The sequence below is a fragment of the Plectropomus leopardus genome, chromosome 2 (genome assembly GCF_008729295.1).
Source record: "Plectropomus leopardus isolate mb chromosome 2, YSFRI_Pleo_2.0, whole genome shotgun sequence".
NCBI lineage: Eukaryota > Metazoa > Chordata > Actinopteri > Perciformes > Serranidae > Plectropomus > Plectropomus leopardus.
Window position 1 is genome coordinate 3142213 of NC_056464.1, and position 26152 is coordinate 3168364.

A 26152-nucleotide genomic window follows, 5' to 3' on the forward strand; every position below is an offset into this window, starting at 1 on the left:
CAACTGCATTGCCATTTGCAAGCTTAGCTTAGCCTCAGTAGTAAGTAAGCTTAGCCTTACACCTGTAATAGCCATGTGGTACTGTCACTACCTGGGGCTCGCGATTATGGAGCCTGGGTCTGTTGAACTGCACTACGCTAATCCTGTTGCCTCTCGTGAGCATTCCTGCGCCCTCGTTTCCTAGTTTTCCCGGATCCTGGCCGTAACCTTGGCTGTGCCTGACCGTGGTGATAGCTGTGCTGATGCTGTGATCCTGCCTTTGGTTGTGCTCGTGCTGTAGCTGTACTGATACTGTGCCCCCCGCTCGCCCTGATCGTGGTCTTGGTCCTGGTTGCGACAATGCCGTGATCTTGCCTTTGGACAACTCCCTATCAATATATGCATGAGACTGTTATCATCACCCTCAATATCATCATAGAGTGCAATTAATAATTTCACACCTACCATTATTGTAATATGACATGCGTCTGTTTCTATTATTGCAGTGCCTCTCTCCCCCTCTCTCCCCCTCTCTTCCCCTCCCCCCTCTCTCTTTCTCTTTCCTTTTTCCCACAATTGTATTTCATTTGTTATTTACAACATCTATTGCATGTCTGTCCGTCCTGGAAGAGGGATCCCTCATCATCCTCTGTCGCTCTTCCTGAGGTTTCTTCCTTTTGTTTTTCCCCGTTTCAGGGGTTCTTTTTTAGGAGTTTTTCCTTGGGTGATGTGAGGGTCTAAGGGCAGAGGAATGTCGTACACTGTAAAGCCCTCTGAGAAAAACCATGTTTTGTGATAATGGGCTCTATAAATAAAATTGACTTGACTTGACTTTTATTAATTTTGTCCAATGGCACTGACATAATTCTTGAATATGGAGGCTCATGCGCACCTTCAAAGACTTTTGTGGACAGAAGTTTGGGAAGAGAGTTCCCACACACTGTCCGATTACATGCAAAAAACTCGGTCATCAGACCCTCATCAGGCTGAATGAATCTGATGAAGGTCTGTTGACAGCCATCAAAGCATGAAAACATGCGTTGTATTATTTCTGGGTGTCATTCTAGGCTATTGCATTTGAATTTGTCACTTTTACTATTTTCCACCTGATGACATCATATTCTACCATATTTGGCATATGGAGAAAACACATGCTATTTTGCTATGTTGCTGCTAATCATTGACATATCCCAGACTGTCATAATCAAAAAAATTCTATTGTGCATTTTTTTCATCTTAAAAACATAGTGGCATCATGACAATAACCTTGCATTTAACAGGTTAAAATTCTGAAAATAAATAAATTAAAATAAACTCAAGAAAGTATGAAATAATATTAATGCATAATAATATTTTAAAGCCTGATTTTGAAAAGCCCATTTTTTATGTGCAGAGCGGTATGAGTCTATTTGACACTGCACAAAAAATAATAATGTAAAAAAATCAATGTCGCTGCTAACTATTGACATATCCCAGGCTGTGATAATCAAAGACATTGTCTTTCCATGTAGTATATTAAAATAATTAATTTTGTGTGTGTGTGTGTGTGTGTGTGAATGTGTTTTTAAACCTAAAGTAATAGTGACATCATGACAAAACCTGGGTTAAAATTCTTAAAATTAATGGGTATTTTATAATTATGAATAGGACTTTTTTTTAAAAAAAAATAAGTCAATTAAAGTAAAAAATATTTTTAATGTGTAATATTTTTAAAGCTTGATTTTGAAAAGTGTATATTGTGCACAGAGTGATACAAGTGTGTGTAATATTAGTGTGTAATATTAGTGTCATTGTCAAGCAATGAGAATGGTTTTATTGTGGCTGCTTTATGTAATACAGTTACAGAGCAACAACAGCATTGTCTGTTTAAATACTGACTTTTTGGACTGTTTTATTTTTAAATTCAACACCATAAACTTCTTCAAAATGCTGTACCATAAGTTTTATCAACATCTGGAACGATGACTTTTTTGACTGTTTTTACCATATGACTTTTTTCATCATTTTAATAGTTGACTTTTTGGACAATTTCTTCAAATTTCTATATTATAATGTTCTTCAAAATGCTATACTGTGACTATTCAGATATTTGGAAGGATGAATTTTTCGCCCATTTTTTCCACATGCTATCGTATGACATTTTGTGAACTACTGCAGTATGACTTTTTAAATGCTGACTTTTTGGATTGTTCTCTTGAAATTCGACACCAAAAACTTCTTCAAAGTGTTATACTTTGACTTTTTTTGACAGTTAGAACAATGAATTCCTAACCCTAATCCTAACCCTAGCCCCGCCCCTAACCCCACTAGAGTTAGTCATTTTTCAACCTTTTAAATGTTGACTTTTTGGACTGTTCCTTTGCAATTCTACACCAAAAGCTTCTTCAAAATGCTGTACCGCAAGTTTTATCGGCATCTGGAATGATAACTTTTTGACCGTTTCTACTGCATGCTATAGTATGGCATTTTTTGACATACTATAGTATGAGTTTTTTCAGCATTTTAAATGTTGACTTTTTGGACCATTCTTTTGATATTCTACACTATAATATTCTTTGCAGGTGCACTACATACAAATGTTCAATAAGGGCTTGTGCAAAGGACAGATGAATGTATGGTTGTGTATGTTTTATGCTTGTTTTTTCACAGAATTCAGACCTGAACCTTGGCCACTGCAATGGCCTTAGGCATGTGGGGTGCACACTCTATCTGACAAGCTAGAGGCTGTCCTGATCTTTCAACATTTTTAATGTTCCCTGTCTTTCACACTGTATACTATAATGTTCTTCAAAATGCTATACAATTACTTTTTTTGACATTTGGAACGACAAATCTTTCGAACATTTTTTTACATGCTATAGTATGGCATTTTGTGACATACCATAGTATGACCTTTTTCAACATATGGGTGGTAGACCATCCTGACAGACATTTGTACCTTCCAGACTGACCTACTCTGCATTTAACTCTGTTAAAAAATGTCAGTATTTCTTTTTTTGTTTAAATTAATTTTTCCAGATTTCAGAAGGCGCAGATCTACTCAGTTCATAAGTGTTGGAACTTAAACTAGCTTGATTAAATGTTTTCTTGACAGTGTCAAGAAAGGACTTTAAAAAATAGCAATTTTGACGGATAGTAAAGATTTAATATTTGTCTTGTTTTTAGTGGTACTTCCCATCACTACTTTGACTTGGCTCAGAGGCCATTCTGATGACATTTATACCTGACAGAATGACCTAAGCTATCTTTAAATGTTGACTTTTTGGACCGTTCTTTTGAAAAACCACACTATAAAATTCTTCAAAATGCTGTACCATAAGTTTTATCAACATCTGGAGCGATTACTTTTTTGACTGTTTTTACCACATAATATACTATAATCACCATTTCCTCCCGCCTTGACTACTGCAACTCACCCCTTTATGGTATCAGCTCCACCTCCATCAATAGACTCCAACTGGTCCAGAACCAGCTGCCCGTCTCATCACACTCACCAAATCTTGGCACCACATCACCCCAGTCTTAAAAAACTGTCTCCCATTATCTTCAAGATCCTGGTCCTCACCTTCAAAGACCTTCACCAACTGGCCCCCCCTTACCTAACTGACCTCCTCTCCCCTTACCAACCCTCACGGCCCCTCAGATCCGCCTCTGCCGATCTCCTCTCCACTCATAAATCTGTCCTCCACACTTTTGGGGACAGAGCCTTCTCTAGGCTGCTCCCAGGCTTTGGAACTCCCTCCCCTAACAGATCCATGACTCCGTGAGTCCCTCGCCGTCTTCCAGTCCCGCCTCAAAACTCATCTCTTCTCCTTTGCCTATTCCTACCCCCCACCCACCCACCCCTTTTTTTGTTTTTTTGTAAAGCGACCTTGAGTCCAATGTATTATTACTAATGTTCTTCAAAATTCTATTATATGACTTTTTTTTGACATTTGGAACAATTAATTTTTCGACCATTTTTCCACATGCTACAGTATGGCATTTTATGACATACTATAGTATGAGTTTTAAACATTTTAAATGTTGACTTTTTGGACCATTCTTTTGACATTCTACTGTAATATTTTTCTAGATGCTATACCATATTATTGATATTTGGAACAGTGACACACTTCCTTTTTCACACACAAACAAAAAACAAAATATGACTCATGCTAAATTTTTTTTAAAATAGATTCTTTTGGGCATTTTCCATTTTATTTATAGGGCAGCTAAACAGAGAGACAGGAAAGTAGGGGGAGAGAAGGGGATATGACATGCAGCAAAGCGCCCAAGCCAGACTTGAACCTGTGCCACTGCAATGGCCTTAGGCATGTGGTGCACACTCGACCTGATGAGCTAGAGGCCGTCCTGATCTCTCAACACTTTTAATGTTACCTTTCTTCCATATTGTATACATAAGGTTCTTCAAAATGCTATACTATGACTATTTTTTTTGTACATTTGGAACGATTAATTTGTCGGCCATTTTTTTCACATGCTATAGTATGGTGTTTTGCAACATACTATAAAAACAGCTGATAATCCTGGAAACAGGCTAAATTCCAAGAAACATCTTGAATCCTCGAAATATTCTAAAATCCTAGAAATGTCTTAAAATCCTGGAATTTTCCTAAAATCCAAGAAACATCCTAAAACCCTAGACACAGCCTAAAATCCTAGAAATGTCCTAAAATCCAAGAAACATCCTAAAACCCTAGACACAGCCTAAAATCCTAGAAATGTCCTAAAATCCATGAATGTCCTAAAATCCTTTGAACTGCCTAAAATCAGAAACATCCTAAATTCCTGGAAATGTCCTAAAATCCTAGAAACATCGTAAAATCCAACAAATGTCCTAAAATCCTAGAAATCGCAGACAAAAGATGACAATCGTGACAGAAATGTGGCGATATCTTTGGTCGTGGCGCTAAAACGGTCGTGTTGCACAGTGAAAGAGGTTCAGAGATGGCTGTTGTCACAGTCTTGCGATCAAAGACAGCATGGGATAACATTCTGACAGTGTGAAAAATTTGAGACGACCATCTCACTGTGTGACTGCTGTTATGACCTGCGTCTCCTCACCAGCCAACAGAAGTGCAGCACGAAATGACACACTGAACAGCTCAAGACTGCTAAATGTTAGTAGATGCAAATAAATATTTACTGTCGTCTCTCATTGCTAAATTGACACGCCAAGTTGGCCTTTTTTCTCGAGCAACGACCGCATCCACATTCCCCTCCTCCTCATCTGACTTTTTCAACACACTATAGCGAGGGCTCAATTTGTTTATTTACATTTTACTCTTACAACTACAGCGGCATAGATAGACGACGCCCAGCGGCGATGCTTTGTTCATGCATACTGACGAAACAGGTGCTCTTTTTGATCCCTCCAGGTGGTCAGTCTCATGCTCTTCTTCAAGCTCACTGTCACTCTGAATTGACAGACATGTGATCCTCATATTTTGAAAACACTTCCTTTGTGTCATGCCTAAACCCATCTCTCTTCTTAAATCATTTCTAAGGCCCTCTGAGCAGAGGGTCATTTTGCCATCTTGATCAACTGTGATGAGGAGCCACAAAGGCAAAGGTTTTATATATATATTTGTGTGTGTGTGTGTGTGTGTATATGTGTTGTTTACCAAACCAATTTGCAACTGGGATAGAGTGTGAGAAAAAATGGAATGTAAGACAGATTTTTATTAATTTTAGGGTAAAATTAGCAGGAAAGTGGCAGCAGACTGGTGTTGCTGCTTGAAATGTAACACTTTTGCAACCTTGTGTGGGAATAGCAGGAGCACAAAGAAAAAAACATTCACACACACGCACGTATGCACGCATGCACACACACACAAACACACATACACGCAGAAGAAGAAGGGCACCCAGCACCTACAGTTTCCACACTTCTTTTAACCTCGACCACCTATGTAATATAAATGTGTGTGTGTGTGTATAGGTGGGGGGATGCACAGTGTGCAATTATTGAAAATGTGTTTATTAATATGTTCTTCACAGAAAATGACCCAAGGCCAATGACTCTGGGGTTAAAAAAATAATTAATTGCATAATTTTTCTTTTAGTAAACTTTGAAAACGGGTCCCACAGACCCGAACACCACACAAGGGTTAAAAAACTGTGTATTTGCACATCAGGTTACTCTTTTCTGAACAGCTATTGTTGAATGTCAAGTTTCCCATCCCGATTGTAAATTTTCCTTAATTTTGAAAGTCAACCATCATGTGTACGCTTGGTCACTTTCCTCACAGACGGGTCCGGCCCATCTTTCTCAAAAGTGGATGCGCCTCACAGCCAGGGCAGGGCACTGCGGGCAGCTGCGGCTGGGGACTGGCGGCAGTTGGAGACGCTGCAGGAGCACGACTCGATCATCATCACCTGCTGCAGGGTTAGCATGCCTTGGGGGCACCGGAAAACCATCCGCACTGTCCTGGTGTGGGAGGGGCTGCAGCAGCGTCCCTCCGGACAGGTCAGGGCACAGAACCGAAAATGGTAGGCTCTGGTGCTCCAGCAGCCCTGATGTTCAAGCTGAATGGACAGAGGTGATATGTAGCTGCTCTCACACACCCCAAAACCCTGAAACAAACAGTGACAGGCAAAAGGATGTGGTTACTATTATTACATGTCCAGTGATGTGCAGTCATTTTTACAGCAGTGTTGCTCAACCTACGGCCTGCTGGCCATATCTGGCCCTCCATCCACTTCCTTTTCACACACACAAACAAAAAACAAAATATGATTTATGCTGAGAATTATTTTTGTACTTTTAGTATACGTAAACTGCCAGAGGGCATAAAACAGCATCAAAATAGAGCATGTTTAGCTAAAAAAGTGCCAAGTGCCAAATGTGGATCCCCCACATCCAAGGACAGAGGTCCTAGTTAGGCCCCAAATGTCCTAAAATCCTAGAAATGTCCTGAAATCTCAGAAACAGCCAAAAATCCTGGAAACATCCTAAATTCCAAGAAACAGCCAAAAATCCTTGAAATATTCCTAGAATCCAATCCTAGAAATGTCTTAAAACTAACAGGTTAAAGTGTGTTAATCAAGGACTGACCGGCTGCAGCCTCCGGAGCCCCGGCAGCAGAGTCTGGCACGGCCTGACCTGGCACAGTCTGGTCTCAGTCTGCAGGCGGCAGGCCCAGTTCTTGTTTGTGGTGCGTGTGGAGACACCTGGGCCGCAGCTGTGGGAGCAGGGGCTCCAGTCTGAGGCCCACTCAATACAGTTAGAGATCGAGCCAAACGATGGGCTGGGCAGCCCACCCCCGAAGTCCTGACGCGCCTGCTCTGCTGGAAAGAAACACCGAAGAGGAAAATATTTGCTGTGTGCATCCAGCTGAAAGTTGTTTGAAGTGGACAGCTTTGATGAGAGCTGGTGAGACAGAAACTTTAGCACACATGCAGTCTGAAATGTTGTAAACTGCTGCTCAAGTGAGGTCAGTGTGCTAAGAATAGCGCTCACAGATGTTTCACACAGATGTTTGATCTTCCTGACATGTCTTTGGTATTGAAATGTTTATTTCACCACCAGTAGCTTGTCCAGACTTTTTTTCTTTACTGGGGTGGCCCAAGAGTGGACTGACTTATGCAGGAGTGGCATGAAATACGAGTGCTGCTGCGGGCTCACTCGTCGTCATAGCTTCAAATTATGATTTTTGTCTCCACTACCCATAACTACTTTAGTTACAAACATTGCAGTGCCTACACTCCTGTTTATAGTTCGGTTAAAAAGCTAAAGAGACTGACCAACCACAAAGCAACAGAGTAGGCGGCTTTCCAATAAGCCTCAAATTACACAAATTCAAATTACAAATGTAAAATATGCCTAATGGAAACTCACTATATGGCTGGCCTCATATATGGCTGCTCCCACGTATAAGGGACTCGCCTTTCCATTATGGCTCCATAACACACCTACATGGCCTTTGACTGGAAATAATGATAGCTAGTGCGGTGGCTGCAGTAGAAATAAAGCTGCTGATGTTTTGAACATCCTTCGCGGTGCTTCTTGGAATGTGCCCAATGAAGCCAAAATCAAACACCAGCTTTAAGTTATCACTCTGATAATGTAACCTCTTTTGAAATGTGTCTCCAGCCATCTTTGTTTGGTCTTGTCGATCATTAACCCCGTTACCTCCTGATGGATTTGAGGAGATGCTGTTGTCCAGGCTGTCACACACCCACTCTTTGCAGCAGCGCCCAGGGAGTCGCACCAGCTGAGGGCTGGGGCACTGATCAGAGGGCCTCTGCAGATCATCGGTGCACAAGGGCACGCACGTCACGCCTCCCCCCAGGCAGTGGCAGAGCTGGGCACAGGAAGGTTGAAAGACCTGTCCTTCTTCAATCCGCCTGCCATTTATCTCACAGCCCAGCTCGTTCCGACCTGAGCGCAGCACGGGGAGGAGGAGAGGAGGGAACGTGATTTGTGGGGAAAGTACCATGCTCAGTACTTTCCTTCTGTGCCAAGCATGAGGTGAGTCATGTGCAACATGTGCTGACAAATTACTTGGAAAGGAAATTTACTAGGAAACATGTTACTGTCATTACTATGAAAGAGTTAGTGAGAAATTCTCGATATGCAGCACTATAGTTGGGAAATGGAGTCACTGCTCTTTTTAATTTATGAACTACAAACACCTGTCACCTGTTCAAAAATGCTTTCCACTAAACAGCATGCAGGGAAAATAATTTCATAAAGGACCTAATTACATCCCAGCTAGCAGCATTTGTTTCAAAAAATGTTCTAAAAACAGTACAATATAATGTTTCAGTAATATTTTCAACTACAAGTTGTTTTTTTAGTTCCCAGAATGTTCTTAATGCTAGGGTAACATTCTCTATAAACATATACAAAATGTTAAAAACGGTTTTATATCACATTACTGGAACATTTAATAAAAAAATGTCTTGTAATCTCAAGCCCCAACATTCTGAAAACTTTTTCTGAATGTTGCTTTAAAAATGTTCTTTCCCTGTTGTCATGTAACATTGGGAGGACATTTTATAAACGACCATTCTGTGATTTGTCCCTTCTCAACATCACCAAAATGTCCTCAGAGTGTTGCAGTTAAAATGTCACCTTTTAGTCAGCGTTCCTTATAGAACTATTATTTGAAAGGATAAACATCCTTAGAACATTCTTTGAACATTAGATTAAAATTTTCGAATGTGTAGTATTTAAATTTAAGTGGCCTGAGTATTTCTTTGAGACTGACATAAATGTTTTGCATGGGCCTTCTTTATTGTCTTTTTGTTTTTGCTCATTGCACTTGGTCATAAAGCTTGTTTGCTTTGTTTTGTTTTGTTTCTTTTTTTTTTTTTTTTTTACGTTTGAAATAGATTCATTCATTCACACAACCTTTAAAGACATTCAATCTACTGTCATTTTAGGCTCAGAAAAGCAACAAATTCACACATTTATGAACCTTGAACCATCGAATGTTTGGAATTTTTGCTTGAAAAATGATTCAAAGGAATACTTTACGAACACAATGATCATTTGTATATCAATTTCTCACCCGGTGTAACACTGAATTTGTGAAGAAAAAGTTTCGCTCCCATACCTCAATGATGAATGAAGAATCCAGAAACAGAAAACCCTTAATGGGTTGAAGTCATGGGGTATGGAGGAGTGAAACTGACAAAATCAAAAATACATAAATAAATATGTCAATAAAAAATGAAAACGGCAAAAATGACAATATTTATTTAATTTCCCATTTTATTTAACATTTTATTTATCAATTCATTCATTTTCACATTTAATATTCCATTTTCATGATTTGCTTATTTATTTATGTATTATTTTCATATTTACATATTAGGAATGTCTGGGGTGATTTGGGTTCCCAGAGGCTTTAAATGTGGCCCCCATTTACTGCAATTCATCCAGAATTCATCCAATTCAACCTTTTCCTGTCTGGATTTCACTGTTGAGACATGAAAGAAAAATGTTTTCTATAGGAATAAGGGGTGAGGAATTGATGTACAAATAATCATTTGGTGGTTGAAATATCCCTTTAAATGATTGATAAAAACACATGAGAGATAAAAACAGATGCTGTAGTAGTAATGATGATGAATGTTGTTATATAGTAGTGGCATATCAGTTGCAGTTTTATCAGTATCAGTGCTTGCATCTTTAATCCAAATTAATCTGTTTCAGCTTCAGTGTGTGTTGTGTTCGCACCGACACACTGTCCCGGCCCTCCAGGGAAGCTGGCACTGTAGTCACACTGCAGCCCTCGCTGGGTGTCACAGGGCAGCCGCTCCGTGCAGGCCTCGCCCTCCTGACGAGCACAAACCTGGCAGCACCCACAACTGTCAAACATCAGAGGAACACCAACAAGGCAGCGCGGCACAGTGGGCGGGCACTGGCATGGCCCAGTGCACAGCTGGCACCACACCTAAAGTGAGAGTAACAAGGTACAGCTGCTGTTTATACTGTTGCACAGTATATTGTTGTGGTTTTTGTTTAATGTAACTAGTATCTGGCTCTATTGATATTAAAATAACTCTTGACTTACTAAAGCATGTTATGTAACAGTAATCCGGACAGTGGACAGTCTTAACTAGAACTACTGAAGATAAAGCTTTACTATTTACTACTTAGGACATTGTTTCCAGGAAAAAAATATATATGTATGCACACACACACACACACACACACACACACACACACACACACACACACATATATATATATATATATATTGCTGCTGACATCTTTAAGTGTCATATTTTCCATTCATTTTGTGGGGGTGAACCTGCCCTTTAACCCTTTGAAACCCTTTGAATTGGCTTGATTTGTCAAAAGTATGAGAGGAACTAATACACAATGAAAAAAAGGGCAAGAAAATTACTGTGAAACCATTAAAACAAAACAAAACTTACACTAACTAACTAAACTTAAAAAAAGAAAAGAAAAAGACAGTTAAAAAAAACAAACAAACAAGGAATGACATGGAAAAGGTGCCTAAAAATGTATAATTCTGTAATGTAATTTTAATAAATATAGTATTCCCCTAGCTTATTCCCCCTGACATTTTCCCATAACTAAAAAAACAAACTATTTTCTAAACCTGTTTATTTCTTAGATTTGTGAAACATTTCATATCAAGTTGCTTGTCTTTTTTTCTCCTCGTTTTTGAAAGAAACCACACCAGTTTGTTTTCGATTTCTTCTTTCGTCTCTCGTTTCCTGCCTCCTGTCTTTTTGACAGAATTCAAGGCAATTCTCTAAGGTTTCAGAGGGTTCATTGAAATATAAATCTTGAATACTTTTGCACGTTTCAGAGCCTCGCCTCACACTGGCTGGGAGAGGTCAGCATAGGTCAACTTGAAGCAGGCTTTTGTTCATTTTAGTATATATTGAAGTAAGCAAAAGTACATGTAACCTCTACTTCAGTCATTTTTGTACTGCTAAACCTCTGAACTTGGCTTCCTGTTGTTTGAACAATGTGTTCAGGATGTGGGGGTGCAGTTTTACTTTTCACCACATAGAACACACATGAAGAGGCCCTGTGTATTATGCCAAGTGATTTTAATTCAGGTAAAGCTGATACACGGTAGACATGCAATGGCAACCACCACTGCAGAGAAGTCAGAATAAAAAGAAAAGTGTGTGTGTGTGTGTGTGTGTGTGTGCGTGTGCGTGCAGTAGTTTAGGGTAAGTGTCTGCACAATGTAATGTTGATCTTTTGTAAAACCCAGTGTGAGTCATCTCTATTACTATGCAGCTCTATACACAAGTTCATACATGTGACAGTAGGTTATTATTTGTCAGGTCATGTGTATCCAAAAATATCATATCCACTTACACACTAGTGCTTTAACTACTATGTAATTGGAAGGGAACAGAAAGCTGTTGCACGACACTTTCCAGTGAGGCTGCAGTCAGCTCTCACTTTCATTGATCACAGAGTTTTGCTTAGTGCAGATGTTCAGGCTACAGCCTACAGGAGGGACACTATTATGCAAGAATGATGATATCAGATATTTCCAGTCTCTCAGTTTAACCTTCATGATGAGAAACCACTGACAGGCATTGTTAAACAATCTGCGGGATCTCTGCTTCTGCATTCTCTGAGCTGACTACATGAGCAACTTCTCACCTTTTTATGGGGAGGGAAGCTTTCATTTATCAACTACCACTGAGAAAAGATTAGTCACATCCTTCCAAGTATTCTTATATAACCAAAAGCACCCCCCATCCCCAATATATATGCACCATATTAATAAAATAATATGAATTTTAAAAAGTCTGTGCTACAAGAGGCAACGGCACACACTGGCCAAATGAATCATTAGCAAACTTAACAAATTGTCATTGTCATTGTTACCACTGTTTCTAGTAGCCCATTTCACTTTAGCACTCCAGGTTCCCTTGTCTCAAAGTCAACAGGATTTTTTGAATTTCTTTTTTGGTTAGGAGCCTGAACAGTACCAGTGCCCCAGGGATGGCATTTTTCTGTAGGCCAACCTGCAAACTAACGTCACCCTGGTTCCCTCGTGAAAAAGCCTATGGGATTTTTCCATTGGATTTTGGATCATTGCATAAAAAAGCTCTGTGGTAAACAAACATTTATGATACTAACACGTTCTATTCAGCAAGATAATCTCCACAAATGGACAAGACTTTCAGGATTTTTTTAAGCCTAAATGTAATGGCAAGGAGTAAAACGCTATTGCTAGGCTAAAAAGAGCTACACTACAATCGCATTGCCACCGCTGTGAGAATGTTCTGAATAGTCTCATTTAGCCACTTGTTAGCAACTGTCTTTTTTTAAAACACATAAGTCCTTCAAAATTCACAGTAGGGTATTTACTGACGTATGTTATGTCGTAGTAGAACAAAACGTGAGTATCTCTTTGTCTGTGCTGACCACAGATAAATTTTCTCTGATCTTTCAAAAAACCCATTGACTTTGAGACAAGGGAACCAGAGTGGCTAAAATGCTAATGGATTTCCATGGTTTTAGGACTCATTACTCATTACAGTTCTCTTGAAGGTCTGTGGTTAACACATAAACTGTATATAAAGATGGATGACACGCCCCCACTTACTATGCTTAAGTGAAGCTAAAATATCCTGGATAAGGCTGCTGCCATCTTGTGCTGGTGATGTAATTCGGAGCCGGAGTCTACGCAGTAGCGATATCCGTGGTGGAAGAGTTCCCACAAAAACACGCGTCCGACCAATTGCGAGCAGCCCCATTGAAACGAGCACATGGATTGGCTGTCACAGCTGTCAATCATGGCAGAGAACCCCCTTTTTGTAGAATTGAATAACTCATTAAAACTTATCATGAAAACAAACAAACAAACATCAGGGTATTGAGAACTACCTTCATTGACAAAAAACATCTTTGGGAAAAATGTATTTTGTGTGTACTTTGTGTAATTTTTTACATTGGCCGATTCACTAACATGGAGGGGCAGGCTTAATGACCTATACAGCAGACAGACACCAGGGGGCGATCCAGATTGAAAAGCTAGACTTTGGGGGAGCTGTCATGTTGTCCATCTTTATACACAGTTTATAGGTTAACACAAGCACAACACGAGACTTTCACATTTTGTTCTACGACAGAAAATACATCAGTAAATACTCCACTGTAAATTACAAAGCCTTTATTTAAAAAGGCAGTTGCTAAATGTGGTGTAGTTTGTTTATAGCCTAATGTTAGCTTTTTACTTCTAATTATGGCATTTATAGGCCTCAAAATCATAAACAATCAAGTGGTGTTCATTTGTGAAGATTATCTTGCTAAACCAAACTTGCAAGTATCATACGCTTTTGTTTACCATGGAGCTTCCAGTGGCAAAATCAAAACCAGGGCAATGCTAACCCCTGCATAAGCCTACAGAAAAACATCATCCCTGGAACACTCTTTTACTGCAGTTCTGTGTGTGATTTGTCTAAGTGGTGTTGCCCAGCCCATTCTCACTCCGAACTCAGAGTGCAGCTCTGCCAGTGCTTTCGGTGTACAAGCAGGATGCCAAAAGCCACCCTCCATATCAAAAAAAAAAAAAAAAAAAACCCAAAACAAACAAGGTTATGACCTGAAAACAATTGCCAGAATAATATATGGTAAATCTATTTCTGATTTCTAATTAAATATAGATTTAGTTCTCTTTGCATTTTTTTTTTTCCTTTTTTCCAATTTTCTAATAAATTTCTCTCACTTTTATCAAGTCATTTTCTTGTCACCATTTACTAATTTCTAGAAATTTGCAGAAAGTTGCTCATTAGGCTTTTTTTCCCAGTTTTCAAAAGAAATCTAAACAGTTTGCTAAAGAAAAATGATGTCGATTTCGGTTTCAGAGTGTTGCTCTGAGTCTTCTCAGTGTGATGACTGAATGGCATTCCTTTGCTTTGTCTTGCTGCCCTCCAACAATGAAAATCTGTCATTATGAAAACAACTGGGGCATCCTCTACCCAACTATTACCCACCACACTTCACCCCGTCACTGTCACACATTCCGTAACATTATCTTCATCACTAATGCAACCTTACAGAAAGGTTACCTCTGTGACTAAGAAGATGACCTTTCAGTGTGCTAAGAGGACATAAATATGTGTCTCATTTCGGCAGGTCTCACCTGAGTGATGATGCACAGCAGCAGAGAGCAAAGCAGCTGGGTGTCTCTTCTGTCCATCTTCCTCACCTCTGCCTTCTGTGCTCCTTCTCTAGTCCCGTCTCCCTCCCTTCTTCTTCTTCTTGTTCTTCTTGTTCTTGTTCTTGTTTCTTCTTCTTCTTCTTCTTCTTCTTCTTTCTTCTTCTTCTTCTTCTTCTTCTTCTTCTTCTCTTCTCCTCCTCCTCCTGTGAAGGTGTGGATGTATTTATTAAAGCTGCCGACCTCCATTGATTTATATAGTCTAGGTTCTGATGTCACAGGCAGTGGAGTGCAAAGTAAATAATTACTGGAAAGGAGTAAAAAGTCACAGGTCCATCTCCTCATCTCTGCAGCAAAGCTTTTCCACTGCCAGCCTGCGCTCTGGAGCATCTCTACCTGCAGGAGTTAGCCAGCAGATTTTGAATACTGATATGGACAGCAATTTCCTTTTTAACCCTTTATCAGTCACACTAAGAAATGACTTTAAAAAATTATACAACATTATAAACCATCGAATATGTTAACAAAATACATCAATTTCTTAAGAAAAAAAAAGAAATTCCCAGTATAATGTATTGTAAAAAGTGTAAAAGTCAATGTAATATCATAGAAATCTGAAAATATAAGTAAATTGATGCAATAAATATAAAAAAAAAAATAAAAAAAATAAATAGATACAAATAAAAATATATCTAGTAAAATGGTCTGTATAAGATGTATGATTAACAAAAATAAAACAAATTCTCAATGCTATATAAGAAAAATTAAAAAAACAAAAACAAAAAACAACAACAAAAAACCCCAAATAATACAAATCTAGCAGCAAAATCTGTGCAAAATGTATGTTAGAAAAAATAGTCAGTTTAATATAATAAAATAAAACTGAATATAATTACAGTATAATTACAGTATATAAATAACTAAAGCATGATATAAAAGCATCTGTATAAAATGAAATTGGGTTTTGCCACGTTTTTAGAAAAGCAATTTGTGAGATCTCTGATACTTCTTACTTTTTTTCCTTTATAACATAAACATCCCCTTCTGTCAGCTTTTCAATTAAATTTGAGCTTTAAGGTGTTGTTCTTTTTTTTTTTTTTTTTTTTTTTTTAATTTTTAAGGTTTTATTTTTAAGGGTTTTTTGGGAGGGGGGCCCAAGCAACTGAAGCAAATGGTGACCAGGATTCAAATGTTAAAAAAAAAAAAGTAAGGAGGATAACATAAAAAAAAAGATTTTTCTTTTTTTTTTTTTAAAAAAAAAAAAAGATAGAGTTATTTTCAATATACCACATGAAAAAGCTATTTTTCATGAAAAATAGCTTTTTCATGTGGTATATTATTTTACATTATTGCAGCCTGGGCTATGTCAATGATCTGCAGCAACACTGATTGTGACAGTGCACCTATGGAAATAGCATTTATTTTCTCCATATGCCAAATATGGTAAAAATTACATTACCAGGTGGAAAATAGTCAAAATGACAAATTCCAAGACAAAAGCCCAGAATGACACCCAGCAGAAAAATACAATGCATGTTTTTATGCTTTGATGGCTGTGGGATCAAAAATGTCAGTTTGAATGGGTTTCAAAGGAGCATTTTTGCACTTAACAGTTTAAATGTAACAAGTTAGTTTCCACAGTGTATTTTAAACTTATTGTAGCAGCTGAGCTGGAAATTCATGGATTAAACAAAATACACAATCTATACCAAAATATGCATGAACACAGCGAAAATTTCGAACTGGCAGAAACAATGATGAGTATTTGTCTCCACCCAGTGGTTGGTGAAAAGCTTCCTTCACATACATTAATGTATTACATTTTCGACACAAGGCCTCACTCCCTGACTGATTAACATGATACCCAGTGTATTCCATGAAGGGGCAGAAACATATTATCCACTGACACTGAGTAAGAGGATGTGGTGGTGAAATGTTACTAGTATACTTTAGTATAAATTTGAGGTACTTGTAATTTATTTTCTTTTCATGTCACTTTACATGTTTACTGCACTACATCTCAAAGGGACTGTACTTTATAGTTTACTACATTCATCCGAACACTGTAGTTTCTTTACAGTAAAAAAGCAACAACAAAACAAGACAAGTTCATAAAACATGTTTTGTTATAACTAACTACTTTTAACTAACTAGTTTATACAAGTACAGCTGTAACAATTAGTTGATTAATCTATGACTTTAATTAGAGAAGATTCATCTCCAACTATTTGGATAAACATTCAAGTCTTTTTCAATTTTCTTCAAATAATTTTGAGCTTTAGTGTGTGTGTCTTTTCTATTTCTTTCTTAAAAATTTTGAGTTTTTTGGGTTTATTTTTATAATTGTATGGGGTATTTTGGAAAGGGGTGGGGGGCATTTTTGAAGGTGTTATTTTTATTTTTTGGGCTGTGTTGTTTTCTTTCTGTCTTGGTTTCTTTCTTTCTTTCAATTTTCTTTTGATAATTTTGGGCTTTAATGTCGGTTTTTTTCCATTTATTTTTAATAATTTTGAGCTTCTTGGTTGCTTTTTGGGTTTCTTTTATAATATGGGGTATTTTGGAGAGGGGATGGGGGTTTATAGTTTTTTATATTTTGGGATTTTTAAAAAAAATTTTGTTTTGGCTGTGTTGTTTTCTTCTTTTTCTTTCTTTCTTTCTTTCTTGTGGTCATATTGTATCTTATCCATCAGCACATTCTGTTTTCTCTTAGCCTCCAACAGCAGTCCCTTTCCCCACTGAAGCTGAAAAGGGGACAGGAGAAAAGCTTACATTGGGTTGCAGGTTTTGGCAGAAGTGTCCAAGTCAAGATGAGAGGCAGCAGTGAACCTTTGGAGTTCTGACAGTGGATGAGCAACATTTCCAGCCACCATGTCTCTGAGACGTTTGTGACACAGCGATGCAGGAAACATGGGACAAGTGCTTCAGTGGCAACCCTGTCTTTACACAGTCGGCCCTCACATGACAGAAGTCTGTTTGCATTTCATTGGTGCTGTGTAAAGTGTGTAGTTCGATTAACTGTTTGATTATATTTTCTATAAATTTGTCCTGCAACCTGATTGTCCAAATACTGTTTCATAGTCCAGAGGATACAGTTTAAGTGGATGAATATGCAGTCTCTTTGTTTTGTTTAAGTTTTAAAGCTTCTGCCAAAAAAAAGTCAAATTCAGTGTAAAAAAAAACCACATCAAAATCTGCAAAGTCCACCAGCTGTAATATGTGCAGAACACAAACTTCTTCTCTGATCAGTCAAATCCACAGAAAGCAAAAACAGTTGCTTTGCATTTATTGACTTGACAATGTCTCATTCTTCTACTTGTTTTAAATGTTTTAAATTAATCTAAATTTGTTGTTTAGACCCAAGACTACAGGGCATGAATATAGGGTAGTACAGACATTTGACCACTTGATGGCACTGTTGAATATCAATTGGCCTGAGATGTTCCTGGTCTTGTTGTGGGCACCACCAGCACTGACACACTTTAAAAAAAAAGTGACATATATAATAGTGATGATGATGATGATAATGATGACGACGGCAAATAAATAATTACATGGTGAAAGTGAAAGAGTCAACCTCTATTCCAGGATCGCCACGTGCTGACACGGAAACCCTGTCTCACACAAATGTCAGAAACTGTTACCCTAAGAGATAGAAGGCCGATTGACTGGAATTTGAAATCTGTTCTCTATCTGAAGGTTTACTGTCTGTGAAAATTATATTTTGGGCCTTTTTTTCAACATTGTATACTTTAAGGTGTCTCTACAAGCAATAATATGACGTTTTCAGACATTTTTTTAACACTTCAGAATTTGACGTTTCTCCACATACTGTACTATGACGTTTTCGGCCATTTTCTCGACATGCTAAATTATGACGTTTTTGGCCTTTTTTTCAACATTGTACACTATGACGTGTCTGTACAAGCTATAATATGTAGTTTTCTGCCATTTTTGACATCAAAATTTGTCATTTTTCGACATACAATACTATGATGTTTTTCGCCTTATTTTTTTTTGATGTGCTAGATTACAACATTTTGGGCCTTTTTTCGACATTGTATACTATGATGCGTCACTACAAGCTATAATATGGATCGAGACTTATTTGGTACAGGTGACCTTTGAAGGTTGCTGTCCAAAGCACAGAACAAAAGTAAATGTCAAAAACACACATAGTGTCAGGAGGTCTGGCTCAGTGGGTTAATCAGGTGGTTAGTGTACTTGATGTTGGTGGTTCAAGACTTATTCAGGACAGGTGACTTTTGAAGGCTGCTTTCCAAAGCACAGAGCTAAAGGGAACATCATAAACATGTCAAGTCAATTTTATTTATAGAGCCCATTATCACAAAACATGGTTTGCCTCAGAGGGCTTTACAGTGTACGACATCCCTCTGCCCTTAGACTCTCACATCACCCGAGGAAAAACTCCCGAAAAAGAACCCCTGTAATGGAAAAACAAAAACAAGTGTCAAAAAAATAAGAAAAAAAAGTGTCAAGAGGTTTGGCTTAGTGGATAAATCAGGTGCTTAGTGTCCCTGTGGTTCATAGTTCAAGCCTCATTTGAGGTGCTTGCTTGGAGATCCAGAGGTTGTAGAATCAAATCCCTGTTCCCACAACCAAGAACTGTGTATTTTAAAGGTATCTAGACTAGGGAGGGAAGTTGGGGGGAGAGTCTCAAGGGACAGGAAGTGCAGTCAAGAGGCAGGAAGTTAGGTTGAGTGACAGGAAGTTGGATTGAAAGACAGGTCAAGAGGAGACAGTCAAGAACTTCATTGATTATCGGCCTGACTCATATATCGGTCGAGTTGTCCTGAAACAGATAAAACCAGTATCAGCAGATGCGTCTGTCAAAATCAAGGAATATCGGTAAAGGAATGTCGATGTAAAATATCAATGTAAAATCTGAGGTAATTTAGAAACTGTGATGTAATAACATACTTTGTCCATTAGCGAGTACTGACATGTTTTAATATTCAAGTGTGTTGTGTTTGTACCTCATGGTAATAATTGGAACTGACAGGAAAGTTCAGACACATGCATTTAAATAGCTAAATAGCATGTCGAAATATGTAGTCATAGTATGTCAAAAAAAATCAAAACATGACAGCTGAAAACCACATAAAATAGCATCGTCGAGATACGTCATAGTATAGAATGCTGAAAAGACAGTCAAAAACATCATAATATAGCATGTCGAAAAACAACCGAAAATGCTATACTGTAGTATGCCGAAAAATGTCAAAACATGACATGTCCAAAAAACAGCTGAAAACCTCATAGTATAGCATGTGGAGACATGTCATTATATAGCAGGTCGAAAAAAACAATCAAAACACCTTACTTTAGTATGGCAAAAAATGTCAAAATATGACATGTCCAAAAAACTGCTGAAAACCACATAAAATAGCATGTCGTGACACGTCATAGTATAGATTGTTGAAAAGATGGCCAAAAACATCATAATATAGCATGTCGAATAAATGACCAAAAACGTCATACTATAGTATGGCTAAAATGTCAAAATATGGCATGTCCAAAAAACTGCTAAAAACCACATAAAATGGCATGTCGAGACACATCATAGTATAGAAAGCCGAAAAAACTGCCAAAAACATCATAATGTCGAAAAAATGTATGAAAACGTCATAGTATAATGTTGAAAAATGTCAAAATATGACATGTCCAAAGAACAGCTAAAAACCACATAAAATATCATGTTGAGACACGTCATAATATAGAATGTTGAACAAAGGTCCAAAAACATCATAATATAGCATGTCGAAAAAATTGACCGAAAATGCCATACTATGGTATAGCGAAAAAAAATTAAAATATGATGTGTCCAAAAAACAGCTGAAAGCCACATCACATAGCATGTAGAGACACGTCATAGAAGTGAATGTCGAAAATGCCAAAAATGTCAAAATATGACATGTCAAAAAACAAGCTGAAAACCACATTAAATAGTATTATAGTGTCAGCTAACATGGCAGGAAAATGACATACTATAGTTTATCGTCCAAAATGGCATAAAAACTTCATATTATACTATGTCGTCCAAAATGCATAAAAATGTCATACTATACTATGTCGACCAAAGTGGCATAAATACATCATAGTATTGTATGTCGTGTAAAATGCCATTAAAACGTTATAGTATTCTATGCTGTCCAAAATGGCATAAAAACGTCATACTAGAGGCGTCTGGTGGCTCAGTGGATAAAGCAGGCGCACCGTATATGAAGGCAGTGTCCTTGCCACAGCGGCCGTGGGCTTGATTCTTTGCTGCATGTCATCCCCTTTCTCTCTCCCTTTTACACTGTCAATTTTCTGTCATATCTCATAAAGGCAAAATGCCAAAAAATGATCTTTTTTTCTTTATAAATTTTTGATGACATTCTATACTATGACTATTTTTATGATTTTTTTGATGACATACTACACTGACTTTTTTCATGATTTTTGACAAAATAGTCTATTAAGTTTGATTTTAGGACGTCACTCTGTACTATGATGTTTTTTTTATGGTTTTTGGATGGCATACCATACTAGGACATTTTTCCTTATTTTTGGAAGACACACTATACTGTGAGGTTTTCTCTCATTTATATATTATGATGTTTTTAATTCTTTTTGACAACATACTATACTATGATGTGTTTTTCATGATGTTTTTAGAAAATTATGATTTTTGGATGACATACCATACTATGACTTTTTTTTATGATTTTTGGATGACAAACTATATGATGACATTTTTTCTAAATTTTGGACAACATACTGTACTATGACGTTTTTTTGATGACATACTATACTAATGTGTTTTTTTATGATTTCTGGACACCACACTATACTATGATGTTTTTGATGAATTTTGGACAACATACTATATTAGGTTTTTTATCATTATTATTTTTCGATGATATATTATATATGACTTCCTTTATGATTTTTGGATGAGATGCTATAGCATGACGATTTTTACTGTTTTTGGTTAACATACAACAAAATAGTGGTTTGTATTGTTTTGTTTTCTGGACAACGTAGTATAATATGCATTTTTTATGATTGTTGTAGGCCATAGTATACTTTAACTTTTATTCAGGATTTTTAGAAATCATTATAAAAAAGCTCAAAATGATGCTACGTTATGAATAACACAGGACTTGATGAATAATTTAGGGAGGATTTAGTCCAGTTAGTTACATTATAGACATTTAGGTGTTTAGTGGAGAGTATTGTAGGATGAATACCTCTTGCATGTGTTGTTATAAATTATGTACATTACATCAGCCAAAGCACTTTTATTTTAGCATGAGGAAATGCATCCTATCACTTATAACACGCTCCTTATAACACACACAACACGTCAGTGACATTCAAGCTGAGCCGCTAAGAGGCTGCAGAAAGCTTCAGTCCCACCAAAACAGTGAAGGGAGGACAGCTGGAAATGAATGCTTCTTGCTTCCTGGTGTATCAGCCCTGAGGGGCGCACTGTATGTGGTGCTACATAACAAAAACACAACATCTACACTGCACATTCACAAACACAGGGATCCTGCTTTTACATGCTGACTGCCGGACAATGTTTGGCCTGTCACATTCCAACAGTGCATCCTCTCAGGGCTGGGAAAGTCTCAGGGAGAATGAGCATGCTATTGTTGGTGATTAATTACACAGATCACGGCTTGTCAACTCTGTTCAGCGCCACAACAGAGACCAATCAGAGCTCAGGCTCAAGCTGCAGAGAACCCTATGCTTGAATTACTGCAGAAAATCATTGGCACACAAATAATTTAATTTAAGGAATAATGTAAATATTCCTACTAAATTGAAAAAGGACCATATTTGATGGAAACTTAATCAGTATGATCCATAGACCTGTACGGAGTCAGGAACACATCCATAGAATAATTATGAACTTTTTAACGTTGATCAATTAACAAAGCAGTTACAATTACATTTGCATTTCGTTTATGCATTCAAACTCACAGTTAGAAGACTATTAAACAGATCGTTATATTAAGACCTTTGACAATTTCTGACACCTGCATCAGAGGTAACTAAGAAGTTTTATGATGATCAGACAGACGCTCATTCATTTACGAACACATCTGTGCCGAACGATGCTCTTCTTTGGCAAATGCTGTCGCCCCCTATTGGTAAATTGAAAAAACATTTTGGGGACAGTAATCTATAGCTTAACCCTTTAAAATCTGGGTTGACATCACTTCTTTTGCTACTCTCAGATGCCTTTCACAATACTAAAAACCTTTAAACTCAAAGAAAATGTTTTTTGTTTGGCTTTTTTTTAAAAAAAAAAACATGATAAAAAAGACAATGAGCAACTTGCAAACTAAAAGAAATTAGTAGATTTAAAAAATGACCTGAGGAACGTGTCCAGAAAATAATATTTTTAATTATTATTGAGTCAATTTGATTATTTGTATTATTATTATATTATTATTATTATTATTATTGAAATTTGTTACAAAATTACTGTAATTTTAAGCTATTTTATGGCCAAACTTGGCCATAAACAAAGACAGGTCAATGCAGGGAGACCGGGGGCAATTGTACCATCGAACCATTGAGTCAACAACGAGTTTTCCTGCCAAGACTCATTTCTGAGGTACAAAAGTAATTTTTTTCAACGACAGTATTTTCTTCATACTGTCTGTACCTTTAATGGTCTTGATTGAACTCTGTATAGTTTTGATGACTATTTTGTTGTTTAACATTTGATGTATTTGTCAAATATTCATTATTTCATTCATAAGATATTCATTATTTCATTCATACTTCATTATTTCTAGCCTGTAAGGTGGTTTGTGTCATGGGTGGTACCATTGGGGGCAATTGTAACACTGTTACAATTGCACTATTAAAATGGTGCCTAACTTAAAGACATCAATGTGGATTCATTTTTTTTCTAATACAAACCCCAATTCCAATGAAGTTTGGGCATTGTGTAAAATGTAACTAAAAACAGAATACAATGATTTGCAAATCCTTTTCAATCTATATTCAATTGAATACACTACAAAGACAAGATATTTAATGTTCAAATTGATAAACTTTATTGTTTTTTGCAAATATTCACTCATTTTGAATTTGATGCCTGCAACACGTTCCAAAAAAGCTCTGACAGGGGCATGTTTACCGCTGTGTTACATCACCTTTCCTTTTAATAACACTCAGTAAGCATTTGGGAACTGAAGACACTAATTGTTGAAGCTTTGTAGGTAGAATTCGTTCCCATTCTTGCTTGATGTACGACTTCAGTTGCTCAACAGTCCGGATTCTCTGTTGTCGTATTTTGCGCTTCATAATGCGCCACACATTTTCAATGAGAGACAGGTCTGGACTGCAGGCAGGCCAGTCTAGTACCCGCACTCAGGGACATCCCTGAAAAAGACGTTGCTAGGATGGCAGCATATGTTGCTCCAAAACCTGTATGTACCTTTCAGCATTAATGGTGCCTTCACAGATGTGCAAGTTACCCATGCCATGGGCACTAACACACCGCCATACCATCACAGATGCTGGCTTTTGAACTTTGCGCTGATAACAGTCTGGATGGTCCTTTTCCTCTTTGGCCCAGAGGACATGACGTCCATGATTTCCAAAGATAATTTGAAATGTGGACTCGTCAGACCACAGCACACTTTTCCACTTTGCGTCAGTCCACCTCAGATGAGCTCGGGTCCAGAGAAGGTGGCGGCGTTTCCAGGTGTTGTTGATATATGGCTTTCGCTTCGCATGGTAGAGTTTTAACTTGCACTTGTTGAAAAGGATTGGCAAATCATTGTATTCTGTTTTTTTCTGACTGAAGTCAATATTTAGTGTGAAACATGGAATCATACAACTACAACAAAAGGTAGCTCAAATAATCAATATTGAGCTTTGGACAAGTCTTGTATGCTACCTGGTGTAAATACACCAGAAGATGAGTATTGTAAATTTCATATTGCCTGCCTAAGAGAGTTCAAGACATGCTAAGTGGAAAGGGAGGTCCACTGTAAATATTTGCAACTTAAGCCTGATGAGGTTGTTTTATTCTGAAATATGTGTAACACTACTGTGTAGTGGTTGTGTTTTAGTAAAGAGACTACTGAGAAATAAATGTGTATGGTCATTACAACCTTGCTAAAATAACAGTTTAAAGTAGCCTAAGACTTTTTGCACAGTACTGTGTATAATTACAAGAGGATAATAGAACCTGCTTAGTTCCCATGTCTCCGACACATAGAAGTCATTGTGATGTTAAGAATCCACATCGTTTCGAGGTATTTCCAACCTTTATTGAAACAGAGCCCTGATATGTACAAAGTCAGCAATAAAAAACATGTTTTCATTCAAGCAAATGTCTTTAGTATCATGTTCAACCAAGGTCTGTAAATTCGGTGAAAATAAAGGGTCAAGTCATCTGAACACAACAAGTACCAGTTGGGGTACAGTTCCTGTCAGGATGAGAAGCAGAGGACTAAAACCAAACTCAGCCGGTCCTGGACTGTCCCACAGTGTGTCCAGGGAGGCACAGTTGCATAGAAGACAGTTGCATGTTAAAGGAGTGACCTACTAGTCATTAGAGTTTAGTGAAAAAGGGTTTTCCTGCACACAATGACATTATTCCAACCAACACCAAAGAAACCCTCCAGAGGCAGCTCCACAGACACTGAGGGGAACATTTGGAGGGTTTTTCTTAAATCTTATTATATTTGAAGTACATTCGTTACAAATTAAATATAAGCAATCCCTCAGAAATCCGAACAATGAACTGTATGTGAGCTGGTATCTCTAGCTTCGTGCTACCATTAGCTCATCTTAAATTCAAGATTATCATTGTGAGAAACTGAGACGGGGTTTTCACAAAAGAAATGAACCAAAGTACATCATGGCTTGTGTTGAGCTAAAGGTGTGTAAACATGTGTAATGTAAACCCATTTCTTTACAATGCATCAGCAAAAACATACAGTCACGCAACTGACAAAACCAATGTGATGCATTCACAGTCTGAGGAAAACTGCAAGTCACTGTGGTGACTTTGAATAAAAAGCCTTGAAATCTGCCAGGTTTTCTCAAACTGAGGAATGTCTTTGCTGGAAAAAAATCAAACTTATGGCTCAGTGAAGAAAGAAAAAGGTGCAGAAACATGAGGTAGTACATTAAGAAAGAAACAGGATTCTTTTTCATCTTCCAGGGTCCCAGTTTAGTTCAGACAGACTAGACTAATTGTGACAGACTTCACGACTTTGGTTTCAGGGTAAAAATATCCACTGAGCCTCACTGTACAAATGTTCCAAAATTATTCTAAATTCATTATTTTTCACATTCCACTTTTGTTCCCAGACACAACTAAACCTCACATGGGCCTGCTCCGGCAACACTCACATCAAGTGTGATTATCTCTCAACAGGAAACAAATCCTGTTCATCACAGTTTAAAACCTGTAATGCACCTTAACCCTTTTGAAACCTGGAGCCACATCACTTTTCTTGTGCTGCTTTGAGATGCCCATCACAGTATATAAGCCTTTGAAACCTGAGCTA

General features: G+C 37.6%; 1 protein-coding gene across 1 annotated transcript in view; it reads right to left on the reverse strand.

The window, feature by feature from the left end:
- Window positions 1-6270: 6270 nt before the first annotated feature.
- LOC121951211 (CCN family member 5-like) overlaps window positions 6271-26152 on the reverse strand; it is a 31759-nt gene continuing 11877 nt past the window's right edge. The window contains exons 2-6 of the mRNA XM_042497464.1: window positions 14586-14697; window positions 10172-10388; window positions 8117-8365; window positions 7040-7272; window positions 6271-6558 (exon numbers count right to left, since the gene is read on the reverse strand). Of these exons, the coding sequence (XP_042353398.1) occupies window positions 6271-6558; window positions 7040-7272; window positions 8117-8365; window positions 10172-10388; window positions 14586-14697 (1099 nt within the window). The remainder of the gene's footprint in view (window positions 6559-7039; window positions 7273-8116; window positions 8366-10171; window positions 10389-14585; window positions 14698-26152) is intronic.